At 40.1% G+C, this 19,110-nt stretch overlaps 2 protein-coding genes across 23 annotated transcripts in view; both read left to right on the top strand.

Moving 5' to 3' along the window:
* The window catches only part of PPFIBP1 (PPFIA binding protein 1), a 191,518-nt gene extending 176,467 nt beyond the window's left edge, over window positions 1-15,051 (top strand). For 20 of the 22 annotated variants that reach the window (XM_021092134.1, XM_021092137.1, XM_021092141.1 and 17 more), the window contains 10 exons: window positions 239-367; window positions 2,679-2,829; window positions 3,797-3,908; window positions 4,216-4,304; window positions 8,342-8,464; window positions 9,006-9,131; window positions 9,649-9,837; window positions 11,348-11,527; window positions 12,373-12,438; window positions 13,220-13,893. In XM_021092134.1, the coding sequence (XP_020947793.1) occupies window positions 239-367; window positions 2,679-2,829; window positions 3,797-3,908; window positions 4,216-4,304; window positions 8,342-8,464; window positions 9,006-9,131; window positions 9,649-9,837; window positions 11,348-11,527; window positions 12,373-12,438; window positions 13,220-13,306 (1,252 nt within the window). In that variant the 3' untranslated portion in view covers window positions 13,307-13,893. Of the gene's footprint in view, window positions 1-238; window positions 368-2,678; window positions 2,830-3,796; window positions 3,909-4,215; window positions 4,305-8,341; window positions 8,465-9,005; window positions 9,132-9,648; window positions 9,838-11,347; window positions 11,528-12,372; window positions 12,439-13,219 lie in introns of all 22 variants that reach the window. The other 2 variants (XM_021092144.1, XM_021092133.1) reach the window with 1 other exon arrangement.
* REP15 (RAB15 effector protein) lies at window positions 14,886-17,147 on the top strand. The gene has a single exon (XM_003126410.4). The coding sequence runs from the start codon at window positions 16,096-16,098 to the stop codon at window positions 16,801-16,803; it is 708 nt and encodes a 235-aa protein (XP_003126458.1). The 5' UTR covers window positions 14,886-16,095; the 3' UTR covers window positions 16,804-17,147.

Here is a 19,110-nt window from a genome sequence, read left to right as displayed (position 1 = left end):
CCTCGAATTTAGGAATAAATGCAAAACTGGCTAAAAAATGATTATGAAGTTGTAAGGCTTTTGTAATCCTTTTATGGATGGAAGATTGTGATTGGGGATTCATTAACTCACTGGGTCTCAGTTAATGTTTAAATCCATGTGTCTATTCTAACCATACATAAGCATCAATTTTAAATGTTCTGATTAACTTTAAAGTGGAAGGCTTTCTCAGGTGAAATGTGCCGTATCTTCCTTTCAGACTTAGGAGAAGTCAATCAACTACATTCAATCCAGATGACATGTCTGAGCCTGAATTCAAAAGAGGAGGGACAAGGGCAACTGCAGGGCCCCGATTGGGTTGGTCTCGAGATTTGGGACAATCTCACAGGTAAGAACAGCCGAACAAATGAACTTTTGCATCTCCACCCAAGCATCAAGGTCTTGTGAGCACCTGCAGTGTTAGTATTGACCCTGGGTTAAATAGTCAAATCTGTCACTTACTGCTGTGCCCAGTGGAAGAGTCTATCACCTGTAGAGCAGTCCACTTTCTCAATAAATAACTATACAGAAGATAAGGCCTATGCCAGCTAGGTGAGGAACCAGAGCTCAAGTATCAGTAACATCTGTACCAGAACGGCTCTTGAACTTAAATTGTACATAGAAAATAATTATAAGTACTCTAAAGCATAACTCTGGAAAGATGGGATAGCATGGTGGTTAAGAATTCGTTCTAGGAGTTCCCATTGTGGCTCAGTGGTTAACGAATCCAACTAGTATCCAGGAGGACGTGGGCTCAATCCCTGGCCTCATTCAGTGGGTTAAGGATCCGGCATTGCCAAGAGCTGTGGCGTGGGTCATAGACACGGCTCAGATCTGGCATTGCTGTGGCTGTGGCATAGGCCATTGGCTACAGCTCCTCTTAGACCCCTAGCCTGGGAACTTCCATGTAACGCAAGTGTGGCCCTAAAAAGCCAAAAAACAAAAAAAAGAACACGTTCTATAGTGATGGAAGATAATATGAGAAAAAAAATGTATATATATATGTATATGTAAGACTGGGTCACCTTGCTGTACAGCAGAAATTGGCACAACATTGTAAATCAACCATAATTAAAAAAAAAATCTTTTTAGAGACTATGTTCTATGGACTTGTAGTTGCCAAGAGGGAGGGGGAGTAGGGAAGGGATGGATTGGAAGTTTGGGATTAGCAGATGCCAACTATTATATATATGATAGATAAACCACAAGGTCTTATTATGTAGCACAGGGAACACATTAAATATTGTGTAATAAACCATAATGGAAAAGAATATGAAAAAGAATATATACTTATCGAAATCACTTTGTTCTACATCTGAAACTAACAAGCATTGTAAACTATAATAATAATAATAATAATGATGATGATGATGATGATGATGATGAAAGAATAGATTCTAGAGGCAAACTACTTGGACCTGATTTCTGGTCTTGCCTCTTCCTGCGACCTGAGTGAGCAATTACTTCTATGCTCTCTGCCTCTGCTCCCCATGGTAGTAGTTAGTACTTACCCCAAAAGATGATTGTAACAATTAAATGAGTTAATATGCAGTATCTGGCAAACAATAACTGTTCAGTAAACATTAGGAATTAATGAAGTCTGTGAAAGCATTTAAAGGCATATATCCAATCCAAATACTTAAACTTATCAGGACCATATGAGGTTTTATCTATTAAGACTCTGAGAGCTTTTCCTACACCCTTATCTCCTTTTGGGGCTGGTTCATAACTGCTGCACTGGCTTGGTCACATAAAAAGGGTGGAGTTTGCAAACACAAGCATCAATCATTGATACGAAATCTCTTAATATAATAAAGGGCTAGAAACCTTTTGTTCACAGTTCCTCCCACCCAGGCAGAAGGCTGGGCACAAGTTTCATCCAGGAGGAAACTCTCTTTGGCCTTGTTCAAATACCAAACAGTCTCATTTGCCATATGTTCTCTTTGTACACAGTAGAGGACCTCCTTGTACTATTAAAAAAAAAAAGGTTTTAAAGTTCCCTGGTGGTTCAGGGGTTTAAGGATCCAGCATTGTCACTGCTGTGACTTTGGTCTCTGCTGTGATTCAGGTTCAAACCTTGGCCCAGGAACTTCCACATACCACAGGTGCAGCCAAAAAAGAAAAAAAAAAGACTTGTTCATGTCCATATTTTTTTTCTTCCCCAACAGGAACAGTAGTTGTGTATCAAAGTAAAAGAAAACAGAAATTTGCTCCAACTATACTTTCTCCTACTCAGTGAGGCCATATCACCCTCTCCTCATTGAACACCATCTGGAGAGAGACCATAATTCTACTAAAGTTAATTCAAGTTAGAATTCAGTTTCTTTCATTCTGACCTAGTGTTTTCTGTTTGAAATTCCAGTCTTCAAACAACACTGAAACTAGTACGATAACTTGACTTGCTGGTTTAACGCAGTCTCCTACAGAACACGTTCTTGTTAAATCATGTTGAATCTTTTGTGGTTTTGTTTGAAATGAGGACTGTGATTTACAGTATCACTTCCTCCACCAAATATGTCCAAAAAATTAGGCTTTTCATGGTCGAATGTGTATCACCAGGAAATCTCCTTATCTATTGAAAATGCAGTTGATCAGCCCTGATGATAAGTTACAGGATTGGCTTTGAATTGTTTTTCATGCCATTGTTCATTTTCCTGTAGTGACTTGGATATGCCATTTGCCAAGTGGACCAAGGAACAGGTTTGCAATTGGCTTATGGAACAAGGCCTGGGGTCCTACCTGAATTCTGGCAAGCACTGGATTGCATCTGGCCAAACACTGTTGCAGGCTTCTCAACAAGATCTAGAGAAGGTGACTGCTTCTCTGTTTGCTCACACAATGGAGACAGGGTGGGGAAGACAGGTGGAAGAATATGAATGTAGAGCTGTTTTTTACTCCAGAAAGGGGAGTGGAGAGAGCTAGTAAGTATTCTGGAAAAAGTGTGGGTTTCCTGCTTCATGCTTGTTTTATCTCGTAGACTTAAAAGGAAGGACCTGGTCTTAATGATTCCTTATGAACACTGAAGCCACTGGACATTTTAATGAAAAAATAATTGTAGAGCCATACTAATAAATTTCATATTTTTCTCTCTCTCTCTTTTTTTTTTTTTGTCTTTTTAAGGTCGCACCTGCAGCATTATGGAGGTCCCCAGGCTAGGGGTCGAATCAGAGCTGCAGCTGCTGACCTACACCACAGCCACAGCAACACCAGATCCTTAACCCACTGAGTATGGCCAGGGATCGAACCCACAACCTCATGGTTCCTAGTCGGATTCATTTCCGCTGCACCACAACGTGAACTCCTTTTTTTTTCTTTCTTTTTTTTTTTTTTTTCAGTTCATATTTCTCAAAATCATTCTGTGGCTCTATCACTGGTCCATCCTCTCAATGTAATATATGTAATTCAATTTCACTTTGCGAAAGGGGAAAAAAGAGCACTGCATTTTACATCCGGTTTTTTAATATTTCTTCCCAATTCCTTGACTCGTAGTGCAAAAATAAGAGGAAAATTCCTGTTATGCGTGCTATAGTTCCAGTCTTGCATAGGAAGGAGCCTCGTGGGGAATATCTTACATACCACTAAACCAATGGTGGCGCTCTTGACTTTCCAGGCGCCTTTTGTTCAGTGACCGTTTATAGCCTGGGTTAGTATTCTGATTAAATGTAATTGTTGGGTCTTGCATGCTAGCTTCATTTTGGAGGAATTTGTATCCTTTGCCAGTGGCATGCAGCCCATGTTGACAAAGTCGTAAAGCCAGTGTTTCTGTTTATTATTTCAGGAACTTGGAATCAAGCATTCACTTCATCGAAAGAAGCTCCAGCTGGCACTGCAAGCCCTGGGATCTGAAGAAGAAACTAATCACGGGAAGCTGGATTTCAACTGGGTCACTAGTAAGTGGTTTGAAATTCCTGAATGAAGGAATGAAGGAATTTTGTACAGGCACACACACATATATACAGCTACTCAGCTACCCTTTTTTTTTTTTTTTTTTTTTTTTTTTTTGGTCTGGGCCCTCGTCATGCAGAAGTTCCCAGGCTAGGAATCACATCCTCATCACAGCAGTAACCAGAGCCACAGCAGTGATAACACTGGATCCTTAGCCTTCTGATCCACCCAGAAGACTCCCTATACAGCTGCTGTTTCATTACAAGAACAGGTGTTCGGTGGCCCATTAACAACACTCATTTCTTCCCTTAGGATGGTTGGATGATATTGGTCTCCCCCAGTACAAGACCCAGTTCGATGAAGGACGGGTAGATGGTCGAATGCTCCATTACATGACTGTTGTAAGTGATTCACTCATGGGCATTGGGGAGTGAAGTGGGGTGGGGGTGCTAGAATAGTTTTTCTCTGAAAAACACAGAAGTAGAGTAAGCAAAATAAAATGTTTTCACAATGATTCCACCAGAGTTTGACAGAGTGGGGGTTTTTCCTTTTTCTGTTTGTTTTTTTGTCTTTTTAGGGCCACACCGTGGCATATGGAAGTTCCCAGGCTAGGGGTCAAATTAGAGCTATAGCCGCTAGCCTACGCTGCAGCCACAGCAACGCGGGAGTCTGTTTCTGTTCAAATAAGTTGAACATTTCAGACAGCTAACTGAACTTATTTGGGAATTTTTCAATATCAAAGACATCGGGGGTTCAGCCCCTCTTCTTCTCTATCACGGAATCAGTCTGAACCATGGTGGGCACATCATGTAAATTGCAGGTAGAATAACACCAGTGCGTGGCATGTTGCACACTTACTTACTGTGTACCAGGCACACTTTCAAACACTTTACTCCTAATTAATACTTAGGTCTCAGCTGTCCTTGAGTTGGCACTCTTTTCATCCCCAGTTTTTAGATGAGGAAACAAAAGAATTGAGAAACTGAGTAATTTAACCAAGTTTCCACTGTTGGAAAATAGTAGAATATCAAACAGCATTTGTACCTATTTGTCTGCCTATCTAGAGATGACTATGTTCCTGTGGGAATGTGAGCAAATTCAGACTGAAAATCACAAAAGACAAACGTATGACTTCCATGGCTATAAAAGAATAAATTACCAGAAATCCAAAATCAAAGAAAGTCTGTTTGAATCTGGTATCCTGGATTTGGATCCTGGATCAGAAAAAGGACCTAGTGGGAATATAAATTGGTGCATCTACTATGAAAAGCAATATAGAGGTTCCTCAAAAAACTAAATATGGAGCTGCCATATAATCCAGCAAGCCCATTCCTGGGCATATATCCAGATAAAACTTAAATTTGAAAAGACACATGCACCCGTATATTCATGGCAGCACTATTCAAAATAGCCAAGAATGGAAACAACCTAAATGCTACACACACACACACACACACACACACACACACACACACACACACACACAATTGTATATTACTCAGCCATAAAAAAAGAATGAAATAATGCCATTTGTAGCAACGTGGATGGACCTGGAGATTATCTTACTAGATGAAATAAGTCAGAAAGAGAACGACAAATACCGTATGTTGGCACTTCTATGTAGAATCTAAAATACAACACAAATTAACTTATTTATGAAACAGAGACAGACTCACAGACATAGAGAACAGACTTGTGGTTGTGAAGGGGGAAATGGGATAAGGGAGAGATGGATTAAGAGTTTAGGATTATCGGAGGCAAACTGTTGTATGTAGGATGGATAAACAACGAGATCCTAGATGGCTCAGGGAACTATATTCAATATCCTGTGATAAACCGTAATGGAAAAAAATATGAAAAAGTATATGTATATATAACCGAATCACTTTTCTGTATAGCAGAAATTGACACAACACTTTAAATCAACTATACTTTAATAAAAATGTTTAAAAATGGAGAAATTTTAAGTATTCTTTTTTTTTAAAGTAAAAAAAAAAAAAAGGACCTAGTGGAAAAACTGGTAAAATCTGAATAAAGTCTAAGGTTTAGTTGAATTTGATTTTGTCTGTATTAATGTCTTCGTTTGTTGAATATCCTGGTTATAGAAGATGTTGGCATTAGAGGAAGCTGGGTGAAGGGCCTGTGAGTCTCTGTACTCTCTTTGGCAGCTCCTGTATAAATCTAAAATTACTTAAAAGATTTTTAAAAACCTCCCCTGGAGTTCCCGTCGTGGCTCAGTGGTTAATGAATCTTACTAGGAACCATGAGGTTGAGGGTTCGATCCCTGGCCTTGCTCAGTGGGTTAAGGATCTGGCGTTGCCATGAGCTGTGGTATAGGTTGCAGACACGGCTCGGATCCCACGTTGCTGTGGCTCTGGCGTAGACCAGTGGCTACAGCTCCGATTAGACCCCTAGCCTGGGAACCTCCATATGCTGCAGAAGTGGCCCTAGAAGAGGCAAACAAACAAACAAAACCCTCCCCTAAAGTGTTTTGATTTAAAAGAAAATGACCCCTGCTTTTAAAACCCCTTAAACTAATTAATATCTTATTTACATTGTAAATACTTAAGCATTTCAAATTTTTTTTAATCTGAAAGACTTTTAATTAGTTGGTAATAGTGCACATGGAAATGTTTTGAATGTGCATCTCAATCTTAGATTAAAAATGTTAAATGTGGAGTTCCCATCATGGCACAGCGGAAACAAATCTGACTAGGAACCATGAGGTTGCAGGTTCGATCCCTGGCCTCGCTCGGTGGGTTAAGGATCCAGCATTGCCGTGAGCTGTGGTATAGGTCACAGACATGGCTCGGACCTGGTGTGGCTGTGGCATAGGCCAGGGGCTACAGCTCTGATTGGACCCCTAGCCTGGGAACCTCTATATGCCGCAGGTACAGCCCTAGAAAGACAAAAAGACAAAAAAAAAAAAAAAAAAAAAAAGTTAAATGCCTTTTCTAACTTATTATTACATTAAGAAATTAATCTAGAAAAGAATTTGGGAAATCATTTTTTAAGGCTCAGTTAGTAGCCTTAAGGATTTAAACTGTCCTATAATTTTATTTTAAAAATATTCCTATAGTAGATTAATTTTTCCCTTGCAGGAAATGTTATCGGTAAGGCGTGTCTGAAATGGATATTTTCCTTGTTTATTTTCTGGGTGTGTTTGCAAGCAGACTAGTGCTTTTCTTGACACTACCGCCCCCAAATCACTTTCTAAGATAATTTGTTTTGGTGTGTTTGGTATGTTTTTAAAAGTTCCCAATAGCCACAGACTTGGTGAAAGTTACTTCTTAAAGGAATCGCCTGGTGATCTGTGCTGCTACTTAACAACTTCTTTATTTCTCTTCTGTCCTTACCTCTCACCGAAAGCTTTGCATCGATTAATATAATTATTCCAAACCTCTTATCAATAAAACACTATAATCTAGAAGCAGAGATTTCTTGAGTCTGGGGGGTTAATATCACAGAAGCAATCTTCCACTTTTCCCCCAAACTGTGATGTGCCTGAGCTCAGAAAACCAACTCATCAGTGATCATCCCAGCTCTCAGTTATCTGCTTCATCAAATCAAATCAAAGCAGGTTACTTTCTGTGGTGACCCAGGGAGTGCTTTTTTTTCTTTTTTAATTTTTATTAGAATATAGTTGATTGTGTTGTGTCGATTTCTGCTGTGTAGCAAAGTGACACAATCATACATATATATATATACATTTTTCTTCTAATACTATCCTTCCAAAATGTTCTACCTCAAGAGAGTGAATATAATAGAACCTCATTGCTTATCCATTCTAAATGTAATAGTTTGAACTACCACCCACAAACTCCCCGTCCATCCCACTTTCTCCTCCCTCCCCCTTGACAACCAAGGAGTGCTTTTCTTTCTTTCTTTCTTTCTTTCTTTCTTTCTTTCTTTCTTTCTTTCTTTCTTTCTTTCTTTCTTTCTTTCTTCCTTCCTTCCTTCCTTCCTTCCTTCCTTCCTTCCTTCCTTCCTTTCTTTCTTTGGCTGCACCCACAGCATGGGGAATTTCCCAGGCCAGGGATTGAACCTGTGCCACACCAGCAATCCGAGCCACAGCAGTGACAGCGCTCAGTCCTTAACTCCCTGAGTCACCAGGGAACTCCTGGGAGTGCTTTCCAAACTGTGCTTTTCAAAGCTGTTCAGTCCCATGATCCTATCTCAGTAGACGAGAGAAACAGGTAGAAATTAGCTTCAGTTGGAACAACATGAATTTTGGTTTTCATTTATGTTGGGGTCCTGGAGAAAATTTTGTTCAGAACAGGAAAAAGGGTTCTGTTCCTAAAGAAAAGCTTTGAAAATGCTGACAAGCCCTTGGGGGCCTATCAGTGGAGGGGCTCTTCTACTTTACCTTGAGTTTTCTGAGATGTCCCTAAGAAGGTTCTCCTGCTCAGAGAACTCCTCATTTTGTTTTGTTTTGTAGGATGACTTACTGTCTCTGAAAGTTGTAAGTGTGCTCCATCATCTCAGCATCAAAAGGGCCATCCAGGTCCTGAGGATCAATAACTTTGAACCAAACTGTCTACGGAGGCGGCCGTCTGATGAGGTAGCATCTGAGGTCAAGGTTTACACAGCATGCACTTACCATGCACATGCCTGTCCATGTATGGAGGCAAAGACCTGTTTCCTCTTGGAACCTGGGGAAGTAAAGCATCTGGTTCTCTCAGAGCCTCAAATCCTGCCTCGTTGACTTCTTTGGCTTTGTTTTCCTCTGTGCCTTCCTTTTCCCCACATGATGGTTCTACCCGTGTAACTGATGCCAGAGATTGTGTTTTAATTGCTCTTCCTCCTTTCTTGGGTATAGTTTATTTTCCTGCCTCCTTTAGCCACAGAGTTAAACATCCCTTTAAAGATTTCCTTTCCTAAAACACTGCTTTATAAAAAAGCATGAAACTCAGTGATGTAGATTCCTTAAAAGAGCATTCAAATTATAGCAAACCACCTTTTGACCTTTTCTCTAAACATTTAATGGGTTGGTGAGTAACTCTGCTCCGTGGGGTAGACTCTTTAGAAATGAGCACAAAGGTTGAATATAAGGAACCCCTTAGCCAATGACTAAAGTTCTGGGTGGTTGTTTGTTCCCCTAGAATAGCATCACCCCATCAGAGGTTCAGCAGTGGACCAATCATCGAGTGATGGAGTGGCTGCGCTCTGTGGACCTGGCCGAATATGCCCCCAACCTCAGAGGCAGTGGTGTCCATGGCGGGCTCATGGTAAAACTCTATTTAACTGACTTCTTACCATTTTGTTTCCATTAGTCTAATGAGTAGGGTATGATCCCTTTGCTTGTCATAGTCTTAAAGTCATCTAATTGAACCCTCCTGTGCCACCTCAGATGAATTCTTTCCCATATATCTTTATATCATATAACTCTATGTAACTCTATATAGTTTACTATATAGTTTATATCATATAACTCTCTAGCATATATAATATATAATGTATATAATATATATCACTTAACTCTGTGTATAATTTCCCATATCTTTATATCTTATAACTAGATTGGATTTAAACCCCTTTCTCTTTTATTCTCCTCTTTAATGTTGGATAACATCTGGCCACTGGCTCTCACATGACCATTAAATTGAAAATCAAAGTCCATAGTCTGTCTCTCTCATTGGGCAGTCGAGAGGGCCAGTGAGATAACTAAATGAAAAAGGCTTGCAATTTTTAAAGCACAATACAGACAATACCTGGTGCCTTAAACAGTCTTAATTTTTCTTATAGGTTCTAGAACCTCGTTTTAATGTAGAAACAATGGCTCAGTTATTGAACATCCCACCAAGTAAGACCCTGTTGCGAAGACACTTGGCCACTCATTTCAACCTTCTGATTGGTGCTGAAGCCCAACACCAGAAGCGTGATGCCATGGAGTTACCGGATTATGTACTTCTAACTGCCACTGCCAAAGTGAAGGTGAATTCATGTTCCTAATAGTTTCCTATAGCGAAGGCTCAGTTTTTTTGGTTGTTGCTTTGGGGTTTTTTAGGCCTACACCCACAGCATATGGAGGTTCCCAGCCTAGGGGTTAAATTGGAGCTGCAGCCACTGGCCTACACCACAGATATAGCAACGCCAGTTCCGAAGCGCATCTGTGAACTACACCACAGCTCATGACAGTGCCAGATCCCCAACCCACCAAGCAGGGCCAGGGATCGAACCCGGGTCCTCATGGAAACTAGTCAGATTCGTTTCCACCGAGCCACGATGGGAACTCCCGAAGGCTTAGTTTTGACCATTACTAGGCTATCCCCATTTTCTGAGGTTTACTAAGTTTTATGGATGGGCTAAAGGTAAATACCTCTTAAAAAGGAAGTAGGAAAATGCATTTTCGAATGTTTCCTTCTGGGGGAATCTTTGTTCACATCATTTATTTTGTTAGAGTTAACAGTAGTAAGGAACATGGTGTTGGCTTCTATAATTGATATATGGCCAATAAAGAAAACCCATGACTTGGACCCAATATTGATTGAAGTTATCCTATGGATAAATCAAGCACAAGAGAAGGATATCTTCTCATACTTATAATTAAGTTAGGAAAAGTACTTAAGAAATGATTTAAGGTAGACAGCAGAGAATGGGTATTTCCAGATTTACCTGAATTCATGGATCATTCCAAATTCAGATCACTTTTATTCTTTAAGTCACTCCCCTGTGAACTCTTCTCAGTCTGTTATCTCAACCAGCTTAATGTGAAGACAGGGTTTATTGGCTCCTCCACAAATATGTAAGAAATTTTTTCTTTTTTTTTTTTTAAACTCCCTCTACCTGCCTGATTGTTTCTGTTTAGCTCCCTTGCTCCCTTAAAAGATGTGTCAGATTTGAAACCTCTGAGAGATTCTGTTCCCTTTCCATTCTCAGTATCAGCCTGATCACCATCCCCTTAACATATAGTCTCAAAGGCTATCCAGTGACAGGTGCCAAGATGGGGTTTCTCTCTTGCCACTGGAAGTTCTCTCTCCAGAAGAGCGGGATTCTTTTAGCACTCACCAGTGCAGTTATGGAAGCATTCCAGGCACACAGGAGAATCATAGCTTCACCCAAAAAGGAAATATAGTAAGGACCATTTTGTTTTGCTGATCTTAGATTGAAAAACTTTGCAAAGTTGGATTCAGCCCTGCAAGATTTCACTGTTCAGAGGTCTGTCAAGAATAAGGCTCTTGACATATTTTGCTTTTCACAGTGACCACCCAACTAATTGATGTGAACAAGCTTAATCTTCTGAGATTCATAATAAGGATCCTTTGTCATGTTTGGATGTATCAATCATAGGATGCATGCCTAGGCTGCCTTTGTTTTTGTTATACCCATTTCATCATCCAAGTGCTTTCCTCTATAGATGGAGTGAAAAATTACACATTATTGGTCATTTGTCATATGAATTTTATCAAGTCTCTGGGTGTTTTTGCTTGCTTTTCTTTTAAAGCCAAAGAAACTTAGCTTCAGCAATTTTGGGAATCTGAGAAAGAAGAAACAGGAAGATGGGGAAGAATATGTTTGTCCAATGGAACTGGGACAGGCATCAGGAGGTACATCTAAGAAAGGGTTTAAGCCTGGATTGGACATGCGCCTGTATGATGAGGATGATCTGGACCGGTTGGAGCAGGTAAACGTGACACTCTTTGCCCTTTTTAAAGTTCTTCCCAGTATGGAAAGACTAAGTGAAAGCTTTATGCACTGTTTGCTAACCAAAGATGTTTTGCAAAAATAACTGCAAATAAAGATGGCAGTAATAAGACAATAGCTAGCACTAACAGATTACTTACTCCCTTCCAGGCATTACCCCAAGCACTAACCCATGTTAGCGTTCAGGGAATCATTAACACATAGGAATCTTAAACATAGGGAATATTGTCATCCTCATTTAAGAGATAAGGAAACAGAGGCACAGAATGGTTAAGCAACTTAGCCAAGATAGAAGAGCTGGTAGAATTGCTGGGATAGGGGAGTTCCCTCATGGTCTAGCTTTCACTGCTGTGGCCTGGGTTCAGTCCCTGGTCTGGGAACTGAGATCCCACCTCAAGCCACTGCTCACCATGGCCAAAAATGAAAAAAGAAATGCTGGGATTCCCACCTACCAGGCTGGCTTCAAAACCTGTGCTATTTACCTGTATGATACCATCTCTGTATTAAGAAAAATCGGTGTGTTAAAACAAGTCAGGAATGGACAGCTTGTACCCCTTAGACTATTCAGTGTGAGATCATGGATCTGAATACTGCCCTCAAATGAACAGTCCTCTGGTGCCATGTCAACATCAGAGCATTGGGCCAGATGTGCCATTTTTACTGTCCAGTTGCAGTAGGGAGAGGAGAGAGCATGAAAAGTGTTCTGTTGCTCCTACCCTGTTCAGTACCACTCGCACCACTGTTTCCTAGACCTGTGTTGATTTTGCTGCACTTTCCTTGAAACTATGCATGCAAGTATGTCATGGCATGGTATGTTCATTGCAGATGGAAGATTCAGAAGGGACAGTGAGACAGATAGGTGTATTCTCTGAAGGCATCAACAATCTAACGGTAAGTTGTAAAATAACTTCAAAATGTTATTCTCAAAATCAGTTTGAGGAATTCCCACTGTGGCACAGTGTAGTAAGGATCTAGCCCTGTCTCTGCAGCAACTCCTGTTGATGCCGAGGCACAGGTTTGATCCCCGATCTGGGGATTTCCATATGCCAAAAATAAGGTTTGACCAGAGGGCGGAAACATGGGAGGGAAGGAGGGATAAATTAGGAGGTTGGGAATTAGCGTATACACACTACTGTATATAAAATAGATAGCCAACAAGGACTCCTGTATAGCACAGGAAACTACTCAATATTCTGTAATAACCTGTATAGGAAAATAATCTGAGAAAGAACAGAGATGTGTATATGTTCACTTTGCACACCTGAAACTAACACAACATTCATTGTAAATCAACAATATGCCAAATAAGATTTTTAAAAAATAAAATAGGAGTTCCCCTCATGGATCATTGGTTAATGAATCCAACTAGGAACCATGAGGTTGCGGGTGTGATCCCTGGCCTTGCTCAGTGGGTTAAGGATCCGGCGTTGCCATGAGCTGTGGCGTAGGTCGAAGACGTGGCTCGGATCCCGCGTTGCTGTGGCAGTGGTGTAGGCCAGCGGCTACAACTCCGAGTAGACCCCTAGCCTGGGATCCTCCATATGCTGTGGGTGCGGCCCTCCCAAAAAATTAAAAAATAAAATAAAACAAGTATTACAGTAACTTTGCAGGACTGCGTGTGTAGTGGAGAACATGAGCTCGGTGTGTGTGACTCCCACTCCTTGTCTTCCAGCACATGTTGAAAGAAGATGACATGTTTAAAGATTTTGCGGCCCGTTCCCCCAGCGCCAGCATGACCGATGAGGACTCAAACGTCTGACTGGGGCGCGGGGACACGCAAGGCGAGCCCTGCGTCTTTGCTCCACATTCTTTCTCAGATACTCACAGTATCTACCACAAGCCACAGCTTGTAGATTGTGTGTTGTTCCAGCTTCTCACTTAGAGGTGGAAGTGGAGAGCGGGCGATCTGTGCCTCGTCTAAAGTTGTCGTGACACAGGAGACACTGGTGATGAGAGTATAATTGTTTTTCCTCTATTTAATGTAAAAACCTGTGATATATTATATTTAAAGCGTTGCATTGAACATGGGTATTTTGCCGTGGTGCTTCCATTCACTCTCACAGCTTGGAGGCTTGGGGAAGCAGTGACCAGTATGTGAATGGCTTGGTTGCGTCAGTGTCACACCACTGCCGCGGAAGCAGGACATTATATTGCTTTCAGAATCAACTCATGGAGTTCCTTTCAGCATTCAGTGTGCCCACTAAATGCCAGCCACCCCTCCGCTTCCCTCTTGTTGTCCTATTTTTATATATTTTTCTAAAGATATGTATATACTTAGTACATAGAAAATAGAATTTTTATGTTGTGACATAAGGAAGATGGTAAAAAGACCACATTAAAAAAAAATGCAGTGATCAAAATTTTCATCCACCATGGTTCTTAAAGAGGTCAGGATTTTAATGATCTTGTGGATTATCCAGACTGAATTAGTATATATGAAATACCCCTTCTTTGATGCCATGTCACAAAATTGTTGAATAGCCTTTTTAAGAATTTCAACCTAAATCTTGGATCTTGTTACCTCCTAAGGGAACTTGAGGGACATTTAAATACTGTTAACTTGAATGCATAGAGAAGCGCCCCCAAAATTTATAGAAACAATTTCTGAAGAAACCAAAACAAAAACCTTTACAGTATTAAGCTTCTTAGTTTCCTCTTTGCTGAATATATCACTACATCAAAATACTAACAGTCTGCCTAATGTTATTAACTGCACATTTCTCAGGCATTCAATGAATGGGATTTTTTGTTTTAAGTTGAATACCCGTCTGAACATTTTGTCTCCATCAGAATTCAGTAACGCAGAGGCTGCAAAATTAGTTTCATAATGGCTATTGTGATGATAAAATGCAGTTCATGTTTTTCTATGCTACAGGGCCCAAATATTCTTTATAAAGAAAATAGAAAGGGGCAACCAAAACAGTTACTGTGTTTATTATTTTCTAGTGGTATTAGAAAAAATATTCTATTTTTTATTCAGTACTACGTCATTACTCGTGATAGCAAATGGTGGTAACGACAGGTTTTCCCAAATTGGCATGGGGTGGACAGTTCAGTATATGCCAGTGGACTTGCTTAATAAACTATTTTTGAATGTCAGTGGTATACGCTTTCAAGTTAGCAAGTTACCAAGCTTTTCATCAAGGAACCTGTGATACTAAATTACTATTTATTCATAACTAAAATGATTGGATGCTAATAATAATCTTTTGCTCCCTACAATTCATTATTTGGTAACTGTATTGGACTCTTGCTGTATTTGTGTTTTATTCTCATGTGAATATATGTCACCATTTGGAAAACAATTTGTCGTTCAACCTGGTTAAAAATACCAGGAGACTATTATAGATGCCAAATATTCTTTATTCAGGACAATGTAACATCACTGATGATATGTGATAAGGTTAAATTTTTTTGGATGATATATATTTTATTTACAAAATATTATACACTGTTGGTATTACCATATGAAAAGAAATAAAGTCAATTGATAATTGCCTCATATTTTTATTGTCTGTTTCTTGATTTTCCTTTGCTCTGAATAACCATTTGGCTTTATTTCTGACATAAAGAGTAACGCAAACTCTTTACAATTCACAAAATCCCATTAACTTGTGTGAGTGGAGTTTATAGCGTGTATCAATAGACAAATTTGAGGGCTTCGCTTAAGAAACTTTTATGTGAAAGGAAACACAGGCAGCTGAACTAGTGGGTGAGGAATCACAGCAGAGGGATATTGGAAAAGCAAAAGGAAATGACTTGCCTACAAATTGGAAGAAGTTAGTTGTAGAAAGAACTGAGTTATGTATGTATGGTTCTATAAAGAACTGAATGTTATTTTTTTCATTTATTGTTATTTACTTCAATGCCAAAATCATTCCACTCAAACTGACTCCTGTGTGCTTTACCTGTCCCCAACATTCATTGAGCATTGTGTTAATTTCAAGTACAATATGGCATTCAAATCTTAGCTCTTACTTTCCCCGCCTAGTCCTAAGAACAATTTGTTCTCTAAAAAGCCCTGGTTCTTTGTAATGGAGACATCATTTGGATGTCTTGGCACTCACTGTACTCATTCTTACAAGATTGTCATTGCCCTGTAAGTGTGTCAGGCTTGGCAATATATGTATATGAATCCATATACAACTACAACCATTTATATATATAGTTGTATGTGTATGTTACAAAATCCCCAGGTCATATTGACGAAATGCTATTTTTCATGAAACTAAGATTTGAAAAAAAAAAATATGTTGGAAGAGATTACCCAATAGGAAAAGTAGAGTGACTATAACTAGAAACCGGATGTTTTTCTGTGTGAAAGTTAATATCTCTAATTTAATATGAATCTGTATGCATACAACACACCCAGTTGGCAAATAGGAAGACCTCACATGTTTATTTAGCTGTGTGTATATATGCTTACCTATAGAATTAGAACACTGGGACCATGGTAACAGATGTGACTTCCCCACAGAACTCTTACTCCGAGAAAGAACAGTTGACATGTTTGATATTCTGAAGTCACGTTGAGTGGGTGCAGGGAAAATGGGGCAAAAACCATCACAGCAGTTGGCTCTACAGGACAGTGAAGAGGTTATCAGCATCAGCGAGGTGGTCAGTGGGGCTATGGTCCATGCCGCTCAGAAACTGAAGGAATATCTTGGATTTGAAGACACTCTGAGCCATCTCTGCCCAGCTCCCAACACTCTCAATGAGATCTTTTTAATCTACTTCGTCACTTTCTGCCAAGAAAAAGGAGTTGACAAGTGGCTCACCACCACCAAGATGACCAAACACCAAGCCTTACTGTTTGGAGCAGACTGGATTTGGACCTTTTGGGGACCCGATAAACAGATAAGGCTTCAGCTGGCAGTACAGACTCTGCAAATGTCATCTCTTCCTCTGGAATCTAAGCCTTGTGACCTCTCCACTCCAGAGGCCAGGGCAGAAGAGCCTTCCAGCAAGACAAGTAGGTTTGATAAGCTGGAAGAATTCTGCAGCTTGATAGGAGAGGATTGTCTGGGCCTGTTTATCATCTTTGGGGTGCCAGGGAACCCTAAGGACATCAGAGGTGTTGTCCTAGACAGTGTCAAACATGAGATAGCAAGCGGCCATCTGCCAGGAGGGACAGCCGTGGCCCGATTCATCCTGGAAACGGAAGAGTGTGTCTCCATCAGGGAGCTGCTTGGAAACTGTCTGAGTAAGAAAGATGGGCTGAGAGAGGTGGGCAAGGCTTATATTAGCATCCTCTGAACCGGCTCTGTGTGATGAGACTGGCCTATAAGATAAAATGGGAAAAATAGGTTATTCTAATAAGCAAGTTCATCCTCTTGCATCATCTCCTCATGGGATTTTTTTTCTCTCCCTCCCCATCCCGCCCTACATGGAATGAAACCATCACCTGAATCAAAAATATGAGTGCCATGATTATGGACAGGAAAAAAGAAAAAAAAACCTGCCTGTTTTAGGAAAAATGTAACAATTTAGCTTAATCTTTTATTATTCAACAGTAGAAGTGGAAGGAGAGGATCAGAAAATCACAAAGTCACGCCTATAACATTCAATTTGAACAATAAATCATGTGTTTGAGAGAATAAGCCTAGCCTTCAAAAGTGTAAGGTGTGTTTTTACTGCTGTGGGTGGGAGGTGGGTAGGGTGAGGTGGTGCTGAAGACTTCAGAACAGGTTTAATTAGATTTTCAGAACCACCTTCAGCTCAGGACTCCTAAGCAAAACCTAGCGCTGCTCTCTGACTTGCGCCTCATCCCAAGCTGCTTCCTCTGCGCAGAGAGGACCTTGGTGGGATCCCTTTGGGATTCCCTTGAGTGTTAGCTTTACCTATCATTTAAGCATGGTAGCCCACATGCCAGGTCCCTCATAATAATGATCAACATTTGTTGAGCACTTGCAGTAAGGAAAGTATTTTCACCTGTAAAAACCATATTAAAAGCCTGGGTGGGATTGTAACAATTATTATAAAATAATTTTCCCTCTATGTTTCTAGAAGGTAGAAGCAAAAATTGCTGAAAAATGTAAATAGGAGGAATTCCCGACGTGGCTCAGCAGTTAGCGAACCCGACTAGGATCCATGAAGATTCAGGTTCAATCCCTGGCCTTGCTCAGTGGGCTGTTAAGGATCCAGTGTTGCTGTGAGCTGTGATGTGGGTCGCAGACAGGGCTCCGATCTGGCATTGCTATGGCTGTGGCATAGGCCAGCAGCTATAGCTCCGATTAGATCCCTAGCCTGGGAACCTCCATATGCCACAGGTGCAGCTCTAAAAAGACAAAAAAAGAAAAGAGTAGCCTGGACCAAAGAGGTAGAGGAGGAGGGGTAAAAAGTTCAGATTGGAAATAGTTGAAGGGAAAGCATTTGCTGATGATTGGATGAGAGATAGGAAATATATCATAATTAGAATACTTATTTCTAAACTTTTTTCTCTCTCTTTAAAAATTATTTTTATTTTCATTATTTTTTAATGGCTGCACCCTCAGCATATGGAATTTCCCAGGCCAGGGATTGAATCCGAGCTGCTGCTTCAACCTACACTGCAGCCACAACCTAAGCTCCTTTAACCCAATGCACAGGGCCAGGGATTGAACCTGCCCCTCCACAGCGACACAAACTGCTACAGATGGGTTCTTAACCTGCTGTACCACAGGGGAAACTCCTCTCTTAATTTTTTTTTTTTTTCCAAACTTCTTAAGTATGTCATTCCTTCATTCTGGGAAACCACAAGGTCAAGGAAAGCATTGCAGCCCCTCTGCCTCCAATAAGTAGGCATAAAAAGGCCCAAGAGGCATTTCTTGGAAGTTGTTAAGCTATAATTATTTCTGCTTTGAATGTGCCTGGAAGGTTATTTAGTCAATTTATGTTTCCTTGTGTATAGTGACCCCTGTCTGCAGCAATGCTGTGTAGAGTAAGCTATTGAGCAGGTAGTGTAATAGAGTATAAGGAGTATTCGACTTGGAATCAGATGTGGGTTGGGGTCTCCGTTCTAAGAGCAGGATCTAGTGGCTCAAGTCTTTGTTTTCTTATCTCTAAAATGGGGATGACGTCAACTAATTCAAAGGAGACAAATGCTTATGACATTTTTCTATACTAAAGTATAAACTCAAAAATTTTAAAGAGTTTACAAATTGTAAACATTCATATTATAAATAGCTGGAAGATATAAATTAAAGACTCACCATGGATTTTTTTTAATGAAAATAAATATATGAAGTTTTTGCTGATTCTAAAAATACTGGAGTCTGATTTTTTGTAATCTTCCTTTTGGTGTAAAAAGTTAAGTACAGAAGCACAGAAAGTCTTCAGGAGTCTCACCCTGAACTCCATACCAGTTACAGTTTGCCCTTCCAAAAACGTGTACTGCATATTAAAAATATTTTACACAGATGAAATCATAATTAGAATACTATAAATGCCTTATAATCAGCATTTAAAAAACTGAACCATATATTGTGGACAATTTTCCATGGTAATACATTTATATCCACTTCATTCTTTTCAAGACTGACATCAGTGATCCTCAATCCAGCCTGCATATTAGATTTACTTGGG

Source organism: Sus scrofa, chromosome 5 (assembly GCF_000003025.6).
Source record: "Sus scrofa isolate TJ Tabasco breed Duroc chromosome 5, Sscrofa11.1, whole genome shotgun sequence".
Lineage (NCBI taxonomy): Eukaryota > Metazoa > Chordata > Mammalia > Artiodactyla > Suidae > Sus > Sus scrofa.
This window is presented reverse-complemented; position numbering and strand designations above follow the sequence as displayed.

Coding starts and splice junctions, on each gene's coding strand:
- REP15 (XM_003126410.4), top strand. CDS start 16,096: ATGGGGCAAAAACCATCACAGCAGTTGGCTCTACAGGACAGTGAAGAG.